The 12,221-nt window shown below is 35.5% G+C and overlaps 1 protein-coding gene across 2 annotated transcripts in view; it reads right to left on the bottom strand.

Annotated features, from left to right (window-relative positions):
- The window catches only part of ARHGAP42 (Rho GTPase activating protein 42), a 316,467-nt gene that overhangs the window by 40,920 nt on the left and 263,326 nt on the right, over positions 1 to 12,221 (bottom strand). For both annotated transcript variants that reach the window (XM_073904018.1, XM_025893708.2), the window contains exon 12: positions 10,619 to 10,658. In XM_073904018.1, coding sequence (XP_073760119.1) covers positions 10,619 to 10,658 — 40 coding nt within the window. The remainder of the gene's footprint in view (positions 1 to 10,618; positions 10,659 to 12,221) is intronic.

The raw sequence follows: 12,221 nt of genomic DNA on the forward strand, positions 1-12,221 counted from the left end.
AAAAAAAAAAAAAAAAAAAAAAAAAAAAAAAAAAAAAAATATAAGAACAAAAAGAATACTGTTGGTTAGGGGGGGGGGGGGGGGGGGGGGGGTGGGTGAAACAGGTGACAGGGATTAAGAGTACACTTATCTTGATGAGCATTGAGTATTATATGGAGCTGCTGAATCACTGTATTGTACACCTGAAACTAAAAATAACACTGCATGTTAACTACACTGGAATTAAAATTTGAGACATAATAATAATAAAATAAAAACATAAAGAATAAAAATTAAAGAAATATGGGGGATTAAACATTCATGTAACTCAACACAAATCCAGAGATAAAAAATATGTATCAAAAAATTGTGCTAACAATAGACGGAAAACTTTTAAGAAATCCTAGACATAGAAAACCACTGAAACCTTTCAGGTTTGAAAAATCTATGGCCGAAAAAAGTAGAACCGAGAAGAGATTTATTATGTGTTATTAGATTAAAAAAAAGTAATCAACAGGACCATATGACCCAATTTCTTAAAATGTAAAATTTGAGCAAATGAATGTTTCTATTTTCTAGGAAAAGAACTTTGGAAAGATCCATGCAAAATATAAGTAAAAAGAAGACAGAAGGTAGAAATTATCATTTTTATTCACGGGACTTTGAAAGTTAAGATGCTTTTTTAAAATACAGTTCTTTAGAATTTTTTAAAAAACCCAATAGATTAAAACATTTAAAATGCCCATACTGAAATACGTATTGTTACCCATAAGAACTGGCTCATTTATTTCTGTGTCCCCAGGGCCCTACATCAGGTGAAAAGAATTCAGTCAATGCTTTGGGTAAACTCAACAATACAAGAATGAATAGTTTATTTTTTTTATTTTTTTTTAATTTTATTTATTTATTTCAGAGAGAGAGAGAATGAGAGAGATAGAAAGCACAAGAGGGAAGAGGGTCAGAGGGAGAAGCAGACTCCCCGCCGAGCAGGGAGCCCGATGTGGGACTCGATCCTGGGACTCCAGGATCATGACCTGAGCTGAAGGCAGTCACTTAACCAACTGAGCCACCCAGGCACCCAAGAATGAATAGTTTAAACAAACAAGAGTTTACTACATATATGAGAGTAAAACTTCTTTTAGATGGCAAATAGGGATTTTTCTTGATTACAATAACCCCAAGGCCAATCATAACATTATACATTCTGGTATTTAAAAATATTTATTGAACATAAGAAAACAGGTAAGTGGAGAGGTAAGGAAACAATTATTTTCAACAACAAAAACTGAACCAAGAAATATAGCTCTAGTTAAAAAGGATACACTAGTATCTTTTTTTCATCAATTAAAACTGCAAGTTCCTGACATTTATAATGTTTGGTTCTTGAGGTCACATTGTTCCAACTTTTCAATAAAGATTAAGAAAGAGAAAATCATTTATTAAAAAATGTCAATAAAACTTGCCCTTGGCAAAATGAATGAAGACAATTGTGGTATTCTATATATATCTATATCTATCGATCGATTGATTGATAGATAAAACAGAATTTCTTTAAGTATTCACTTGGAGAAGAATAAACAATAACCAGGCTATATTGAAGGTATAATGGGATATTTGGCAGCACTACCCCAGTCTATTCTAATGAACCAGTATCACAGGCTCCCACAAAGAATAAAATCTTATAGACATTCAGTATGAATGTCAGGTCACTTCATGGGTGCCACTGTACTGATCCCAAGATCTTGTGCTTTAGCTCCTTTCACATGACATGAGTAAATAAAACACTATCAATCAATTCAATGATATGGAAGAATATACTATGTTGGTAGAAAACAACCATGCATTTTTGTTTTGTTTCCTCTCAACACCCTTTGGTATTGCCTGAAAGAGTATAAGGAGGTTGCTTAGTGCAGATATAGCACCCACATTGAATCTGGGGCTGATTCTCAGCTCTAGTATTTACTGCTGTATGAATGGGAGTGTGCCTATTAATGTCTGTGAACTCTAGTTCTTTTATTTATAAAATGAGAGAAATGATAACACATATCTTAAAGGATTGTAGTAAAATGAAGACAAAACCACGTGAAGCACTGAAGAACAACAAACCTAATTAAATTAAACCTAGTTTCCTTCTCCATGTGCTCCTATCCATACATCACTGCTATATGAAGAAAAATAGAAGAAATGACAAAAGAAGTCATTCAGTAGTTCTTTTAGAGAGAGAGGGAGAGTGCACAAGTGAAAGGGGGGGCAGAGGGAGAGAAAGAAATCCTCAGGCAGACTCCCTGATGAGCGCAGAGCCTGATGTGGGCTCAATCCCAGGACCTGGAGATCATGACCTGAGCCAAAATCAAGAGTCAAATGCACAACTAACTGAGCCACCCAGGTGCCCCAATCAGCCATTAATTCTAACCAGTTTTAAGAGATAGTAGTTACTTTCTCGCTTACTTGCTGTCTTACTGGGCATAGTTTTAATCTCTCTGTGCCTCAGTTTCCTCTTCTGTACAGTAAGGATGATAGAAGTATCTTTGTCACAGGACTGTTCACAGATGAAATATGTTAACATTTGCAAGGCTCCTAGGATAGTACTTGCAACATAGTAACTGCCATAGAACTGCTGGCTATCATCAGCAGCAGCAGCTGGAGGAAAATATAAATATCTACATATGTAAATTATGTGAACAAGGCATTCTTTAGGCATGACTAGTCACTGGGGCTTGAGAAACTGTCTGCCAGGAGTGTTACTTTTCAAAAAGGCATAATATATTACTTATTTTTAAATATTTGGAGCCCGAGTAATAATCTATTTCTTGAAACAAATGTAAACCAGGTATAAACCACTAAGGCCCTGTAACCTAGCTGGCCGCTGAAAAGATAAGTTGGATATTAAAAAAATGTCTGTACACTTTCATCATATTTCAGTAAATCACAATGAACAAACACATCCTCTCACTGGAATTGAACAGACTGCAATAGGCTGGGATTACTGTGCCCCCGTATTTGTTGCCCCTTCCTTTAGGAAGATTATGTTTCTTAGCTCCCTCAAAGACAGGCTCAGCCATGTAATAGACACTAACCAGTGAAATATGAATGCGAGTGACAAATGTGATCATCCAGCAGACTCTAAGATTCAATATGATTCTGCCGATTCTGCTAAAGTCTGGGGAAAAGAGAGAACCATGGATTAAACAGGCTACTGTATACTCTGTCTCCCAGTGCCTGATGAAGGAGGCAGTCACAAGGAGTGGTGTTTCTGAGGCAAGTTTGGGGAAAATACATTCTGTAATAGAAAATAAGCAACTTCCTAAAGCCATGAAGAGGTTATTGCATTTAATGTCAGTGCTATTGGGAATTTACCAAAAATAGGTTCTTTATAGCTTAAAAAAAAACTTATTGTTCCACTGAAATAATAAGTGGAAAGGGTCCTTACAAAAACAAATCACATCATTCATTAAAGGCTGTAATTTATCATAATTCTTCAAAAGTAGAGAGTGGAGTATACCCATCCTACATAGGAGAAATACAGATTACTTAATCAGGGCTCAATGCCTGGTTCAGAAAAGGCAGCCAATAAGTGCTTATTGATTAATGGTTTCCTTGTTACTGGTGTGCAGGTGGGTTATGCAAGCACCCTTGCTTCGAGAAGGGTTAGTACTTAGCTAACAGGAGCAAACTTTTAGTCAACTCCTCCCCAGATGCCCTCAGCTTCACGTCTCCCTGCTAAGAAAGGGCCAGAAGGATGTGCAGAATACAAATACCACCAAATTCCTAGGAACTGAAACCCTATAATATTAATGGTGCTTGGCTTTCAGGGGTAGAAGTAGAAAACAAGCTAACTTAAAGAACTTTGTATATTCAATCAAAAGTTAAGTGTAAACATTATTTTTTCCTCCGGAAACTATTCAGGGCTAAAGCTTTTATAGATATCCAAATAAAGTTTTCATAAGGCAGTTTAACAGCATAATAGCTATTAATCTCAAGAGAATTCAAACAGCCATGAGAAAAAGAAAAAGAATAGTGTTCTATACAGCTAACAAAGCAAAAGTCCTTGTACCTTCAATTTCCTAGCAATTAAAAACCCAGCATGTCCTTACAGATGTAATCTACTTGGCCTTACAGTACCTTCTCAGGGTTGACAAAACAAAGCAACATTTGTCTTTAATTTCTAATTCACTTTTCTAATCTGCCATTTCAGATTAAAAGGCTACTTATCACAGATAACTAATATCACACTATCCATGGCTTGAAAGAAACAGAAAAAAGAAATGAGTACATTTATTGGTGTTTGTGATATCCACAGGACCATTTCTCTTTTCCCCAAAGGATGAGCAGTTCACTCTCCACAGCCCTGGCCCACATTGTTCCTTCTTGCTCTGCCCATGAAAAGCATGAGACCCTCCTTTCTGGGTCTCAAGATGGAAACAAAATTATTTGACCACAGGCCTGGTGGAGGATGTGCTGAGGAGGAGGAGGATATAATTTGGGGACATCTGAAAACTTCCAGAATTAAACTATCTAAACAGCAGTATGAGGCTCAAAAATCTCGTGATGGATGGCAATTGTCTAAGATAAGAAGAATGAGCTTAATTTTTCTTTTCTTTATTGCTGGGAAGCACATGTTCCCTAAGTACACATGTGGAAAGACTGAAACACAGTGACAGAATTTGAGAGTTTGGGGGAAATTTGGAAGTATCTTCTGGTCCAATCATGAGGACATGTGAACATGTACATGAGACTGAATGTTGAGTGACTGTTAAGATGTGGCCAAATCATGACTTTCATTAGCAGAAACATCATTTGAAAGGACTTCTTTTTTTCCCATTCACAATACCCGGAGTAAAGTAGGTATACAATGGAATACTGTTGATCTGAACTGCATGAGAGAATGAGAATACAGTATTTTTTCTTTCTCAGTTCTCACCTCCTTCAACCTAGGGTAGAAGGACCAGCTCAAAAACCACCACACAAAACATGTTTGACTGGGGACGAAGCTCAGGGCACCAAGAGAGAATGCCAGAGAAAGAAAGCTTAGGAAAAATGACAACTGTCTCTGTCCCTGTTAACAACTAGTCCCAAGATGGAGGTTTTGGGACACAAAAGGTGTATCACGAATGATAATTTGTTTCAAACAGTATGGTACTGACACAAAAACAGACACATAGGTCAACAGAACAGAATAGAAAGCCCAGAAATAAACCCACAACTATATGGTCAATTACTCTTTGAAAAAGGAGGGAAGAATATATAAGGAGAAAAAAACAATCTCTTCAATAAATGATGCTGGGAAAACTAGACAGCTACATACCAAAGAATGGAACTGGACCACTTTCTTACACCATACACAAAAATAAACTCAGAATGGATTAAGGACCTAAATGTGAGACCTGAAACCACAAAAATCCTAGAAGAGAGCACAGTCACTAATTTCTCCCACATCAACTGTAACAACATTTTTGGATATGTCTCCTGAGGCAAGGGAAATAAAAGCAAAAATAAACTACTGGGATTACATCAAAGCAAAAAGTTTCTGCAGTGCAAAGGACAACAACTAAGAAAACTAAAGGACAACCTACTGAATGGGAGGAGATATTTGCTAATGACATATCTGATAAAGGGTTAGTATCCAAAATATATAAACAACTGATGCAACCCAACACCCCAAAAACAAATAATCCAATTAAAAAATAGAAGACATGTACAGACATTATCTCCAAAGAAGACATACAAATGGCCAACAACAAGTGAAAAGATGCTCAATATCACTCATCATCAGAGAAATAAACCACAATGGGATATCACCTCACCCCTGTCAGAATGACTAAAATAAAAAATACAAGAAAGAACAGCTGTTGGTGAGGATATGGAGAAAAAGGAACCCTCATGCACTGTTGGTGGGAATGCAACCTGATGCAGTCACTGTGGAAGGGTATGGATGTCTCTCAAATAATTAAAAATAGAACTACCCTATGATCCAGGAATTGCACTACTGGGTATTTACCCCCCCCAAAATACAAAAACACTAATTTGAAAGTATATATGCACCCCCCCATGTTTATTGCAGCATTATTTACAATAGCCAAACTATGGAAGCAGCCCAAGTGTCCATCAATAGATGAACTGATAAAGAAGTTGTGGTATATATACACAATAGAATATTACTAAACCATAAGAAAGATTGAAATCTTGACATTGGCAACAACATGGATGGAGTTAATATAATGCTAAGTGAAATAAGTCAGTCAGAGAAAGACAAATACCATATGAATTCACTCATGTGGAGTTTAAGAATCAAAACAAACAAACAAAGGGGAAAAAAAAAAGAGACAGACAAACCAAGAAACAGAGTCTTATTAACTGTAGAGAACAAACTGATGGTTACGAGAGGTGAGATGGGAGGGGGGATGGGTCAAATGGGTGATGGGGATTAAAGAGTACACTTCTCATAAGCACTGAGTAATGCATGGTACTGTTGAATCATTCTATTGCACATCTGAAAGTAGCTAACACTGTATGTTAGCTATACTGGAATTAAAATAAAAAATTTAATAAAACAACCAAAAAGGAAAATTGGTTTCTTTGAAGATGGGCTCAAATTATGGAGCACTATTGATGTTACTCTTTTTTTTTCTTTTAAGATTTTATTTATTTATTTGACAGAGAAATAGAGAGTGTGCAAGTAGGCAGAGGGAGAGGGAGAAGCAGGCTTCCCGCTGAGCAGGAGGCCCGACGCGGGGCTCGATCCCAGGACCCCGGGATCATGACCTGAGCCGAAGGCAGACGCTTAACCACTGCGCCACCCAGGCACCCCCAATATAGCACAGCTTGAAGGATTGTTTAGTTCTACTCTTAACTGAATAGTATTTGTTTAAAACTGATGGTAGACATTGCTATTCTCAAAGTTAATGAAGTCCCAAAGTCTTAGAATTTCAAGAAAAGAACACTGTAGTAGCAAGCATATTTTACAACCAGAAAAGCATTTGTTGACCTATTCTTTAGTTTTTATACTTAGTGTTTTTTTTCATTAAGAAGTGTCAAACTTTTCCTCTTTATTGAATTATATGTTAGTCTCATTTGCAGCATCTATACTCTAAACAGTAAAGTAAGAGTAACCACAAAGTACTGAGACTTTTGTTAGGTTTGTAAAGACAGTCTCATTACTCTACAGTCACAGAAGAGTTTTACTCTTCATTTCATGGCATATATTCTCTGCATATACACTATATGGCCCTATTTTAAGTTGCTAGATAGTTTTTACTCTATTACCTTTAGTTTTTCTAATGAAAGCATAGACATTATGATCACCTTTAATGGTTAACGGTCAAAACAAATCTTAATTTGAGTTTTACATTTTACAATCCTATGCTTCATTACTAGCTTCATCAGTTCAAAAACACAAACATATCCCATGAAAAAGTGAGTCTCCAAAGGATAGATAACTAGAGTATTTTAAGATAAACAGAATCTATCTGCATTACCAAGGTCATAAAGATGCACTCCTCAAGGTGGCAAATGAATCAAGACTAGTACTGGTTTCAAATACCAAATGACAGAGAAGTTACAAATGGAAACTGATATAACTCCCCACTTTTGAGAGGAGTCAAATGTCAAAAAGGAGCACAGAGATCTCAAAAACCAGGATGATATATAGAAAAATGGTAGAAGGGATGAACATAACGATAAAAGCTGCTGTGCACTCTTAACACGGTGAGCTTACATGATTAATTCAAGACTTAAAAAAGAGGTCTGAGAACTTCACCATCACTGGAATATAATTTTGAACTGAAACAAATAAAATTCCAGACATGTCACTAGGAAGAAAACATGACGCTGCTCTCAAGTGAACCATATGCTTGAGTCTGGAATACTGCTGAGTGTTCATGTATACCCTATAAGTTACTAAATCACTAGTTAAAATAGTGGTATATTGATAAGACACATGATAAAAGAGATAAGAAGATGACAGTCTGAGCAAGAGATTCAAAGTTCCACTAATACATTTTAGGAATTGATGTAGTAAAACATTTAAAATTACACACAAAAATATTAAATTTTGAGGACCTGGAAAGCCCATCGACTATTCTGAGAGGCAAGTCATTTCAGGGAAAGGGACTTCAATGCATATTGGATTGAGGAATGTTTAGAAAACCTTGCTCACATAAGTCAGCAATAAAAAAATGTCCACCCCACTGCTTGCAGGGAGCTTATTTCTGGAAAGTACATTCAATCCTGTGCCTCTATTAGTCAGAGTTTTTTACGGATGGCACATGCCATAGTCTTGTCTTTTCAACAGAGTAGTGATTTTCCTTGGGTGAGCAAATTTGAATTTCCAAGAATGTGGAAAAGCAATCAAAATAAGTGTGATTTTGGATAAGTAAGCTTTATGCCCACATAGTAAGACCTTTTGCTATCACTAAACAATTTTGTATATAATTTATTTAGAATGTTTAGAATACTTAAAGGGATATTAATCTCAGCATTTATAAGCCATTTTACTAGATTACAGAAGATACCACCGGTTTAGAAAGATTATATTAGCCAGAATCAGAAACTTGTCTTATTATGGTGCTGCATTTGGGAGAATAAGATTTACTACCTTTGTAATTACATCTTGATATGTCTAAAAAAGCTTCAATGATTAAATGTATAAATGGGGGAATTTTATCAATTTTATGAAAATATAAAGTGAAAATGACATTTTCAAAAATTAGGACAATCATCCATAAAATAAGATCTGTACATAAAAATAGGCTGAAAAAAAATAAAGCTTAATATAAAATAATAAAAATAAAACTTAAAACTAAGGTTAAGATTTATAACTTCAAGCACTACATATTAATAAAGCAAACATAATTATAATATTATTTTCTATGATCAAAATCTCCCCTTAGGCAATAAAAGCCTATTGGCACTATGAGCAACAATAAGAGCAAATGTGTGTTGAGCACACAAACTTCATGGAAAGCCTATACTGAGTACTAAGAAAAAGGGAACAAGTGTTCTGTCACAAGTTGCTCAGAGAACTAAGCAGGATACTAAAACACTATACCAAAAGACAAAATGTGAGAAATGACACAAACACAAGGACTCTAGGATAGCTGTTTTACTGAAAAACACACCATTTTGTAATTACAAATGGTGGCATGGTGATGTTTCAGGTGGCTAAGGCCAAGAGAAAGCAGATTTCTAGAAGAGTCTTTATGGCATGAAGAAGTGTATTCCCCCTCCATCACAGCATGAGTACATGTGATAACTTTCTTATTCAAATTTCCTAGTTATGATAGAAACCCTACTTCCCAGAAGTGCATTAAAGATCAAATATATTCTCACTGACTTCACCATGTCCCCATTTAGAGCCTTACTCAAAACCATATATAGGTTCAGTTGTTTCCTAAGGATTACTCCTTGAGCAGGTTCATTTGAGGTTGAAAGAACTATATACTATATATGAAAAATGAAACCAATATTAGGAAGCACATTTCAAAATCTACTCAAATGCAAATTATATAATATATTGCTCTTTAGGTAATTGTTTAGAATGAACATTTGGTGCTTATCTGTTGGTTATTATTTCTGTGATTAGATACAAATGGGCAATGGAAGATTTTATATTAATCACTTTCCTTGATGTGCAATAAAGAAATGCAAGAATAAAAACTGGAAATAATTTTTAAGGTCTTTAACATTAAGAGTATTTTAAATCATGTTTTTTCTTTTGATAATTTCTGAAATTAATTGCTAGGAAGCATTTCACTCAGTTAAAATAATAGGCTTTTTCATACACTCAATATTTATGACTTTCAAATGAGTACTTTCCTAGTTTTTATCTTTATTCCATTCTAAATTGCATTGTATTAGCAATTTAAAAGTCAGGGTTATTGTTAATCCTATTTTAAAAATAAATTTAGACATCATGAGAGAGAGTCAATGAGTTAAATAAAACTTGAAATTGCTTTAGAAGATATACACATAACCTTAGAAACAAATACACAAAATAATTTTTATATGTCAAATAATCTGATCATGTAGAGTATATGAAAAAGAAAATACCTTAAAATAACCAAGGGTAAAAGGTGGCAAGAAGGTGGCAGATGATTAAAGAGCATTTAGAATGAGATGGAAAATACATAAAATGTGTTTATTAAGAATGCTTTAATACTAAGGATTCAGTAGTTCTACAGTGAGACAATAGGTTTTCCTATATATCCCACGTGTTATGACAATGTCCTTATACATCACACTCTTGGGCACAATCTCCTAAAACCAGCACAAAGTATTCACGTCTTCAGTCTTGTCACTGGAACAGGGAAACTAAAATAAAGAAACTCTCTACTGCCATTAAAAACATTTAAAAAATCAAACTATATATCAACTGCTTCAATTCTCTTCCTGGAAAAAAGCAAGGTACATACCTATAAGTAAATAAACATCAAACAAAAATTAATTTTGGTTACTATAACACCAGTTACTAGTGGCTTTGACTTGAGCAACTTCTTGGAATAAAAATTTTAAATTTGTTTAACTGTCAGATCAATGATATGTTACTACTATTTTTCCAGAATTAACTCTTAATACCACATAAAACCTTTGGATTAAAAAAAAATCTGTGATAAAATTTTAAATAATTATTAAAACAACTTACTTTCTTCTTTCTTGCTAATAATGGCAGGCAGGGTGTAAATCTAAAAAACAAAGGAAGTCTAATCAGTTAATGACCCTGCACAGAAGCAGGGTTATGTCGGTACAATGATACACAAAGGGAGTATATTGATTTCAAGGTCCTACAATTGGTGCATCCATAGGGCCAACTCCTTACCCTGTCAACCTACCTTGTTTCCCACTTCTTTCCATCATGGCTGTCTGTTTAGCCCTGAGCAAGGTTCTATCCCTTTCATCTGATTTATATATCTCATTCTATTACCTGACATGATGCACAGAAGGTATCCTTTCTTCAGGATCTCATGAATTTTATCAGGTTACTCCTTCCTCAAATTATCTCCTTAGTGTTTTGTTCTCAACATGTAGAGCTCTAACTTGTACCTGAGCTGTCACACCATCTCCTAAATCTGCTCTAGGTCAGGGCTTACCTCACAACTATTAGCAGCAAAGAGTCAAATCATTTTGTTTTAATTTTCAACTTTTAATTGGCAGATATTTTTATAAGTTAAAATAAAATATAATAAACATAAAGAATAGATGCAAAGTCCAAATTTTTTATTATTAAACTCAATAGATAAAAAATGACTTCTCCAAATTGCTATAAAATTTTCCAGATGCTTAATCATAATTTCTGCACTCAGTTTATTGTGGACTGGTAACAGTTTGAGGGATGGCCTCAAAGTCTAGGGACCACACTTTATATGTGTGTTGTTGCATAGGTACTTTGCACAAGGCTGTTTACAGACTCTTTGCCAACTAAAGGATAGTTCTCAAGGGACAGAACAGGGCCTCCTATTTTTCTCTGTGTGCTCATACCTCCAACCATCCAATGCAGTGTTCTTCACAAAGAAAACAGACAGACAGTGATCAATGATTTATTCCCTTTTTTACATAAGCCTCCCTAATAATTTTAAGTAAATTATCATGCCCACATTGAAATAACTATTAAAACAGAGGAGATATGGATGGAAGGGAAAATGTCAAGCCACAAGGCAGTTTGACCAAATGAGACTTATTTTTTTAAAGATTTATTTATTTATTTTGGAGGGAGGGGCAGAGGGAGAGAAAAAAAAAAAATCTCAAGCAGACTCCCTGCTGAGTGCAGAGGCAGATGCAGGGCTCAATCTCAAGACCCTGAGATAATGACCTGAGCTGAAATCAAGAGTTGGATGCTTAACTGACTGAGCCACCCAGGTGCCCCACCACATGAGACTTTTAAATAATGATATAGACCACAGGATTAGTTCTTACCCTGAACGTTTGCTCATCACACTGATCATGAAGCCTAGCGCAGGCCTTGCAAAGAGTGGGGACTCAATTATTAACTCAATAAAATAATCCAATCAGCACAGCCAAGTTAGTGGTAAGTAATTTGTTAAAAAGTAATCTTAGGATTTCACTCATATGTGGAACATAAGGAAGAGCATAGAGGACCACAGGGTAAAGGGAGGGAAAACTGAAGGGGGGAAAATCAGAGAGGGAGACAAACCATGAGAGACTCTGGACTCCAGGAAAAAATCTGAGGGTTTCAGAGGGGAGGAGGGTAGGGGCATGGGGTAGCCGTGAGATGGGCATTAAGGAGAGCA

Source organism: Callorhinus ursinus, unplaced genomic scaffold (genome assembly GCF_003265705.2).
Source record: "Callorhinus ursinus isolate GAN/ISIS: 27379988/994484 unplaced genomic scaffold, GSC_fseal_2.0 scaffold19, whole genome shotgun sequence".
NCBI lineage: Eukaryota > Metazoa > Chordata > Mammalia > Carnivora > Otariidae > Callorhinus > Callorhinus ursinus.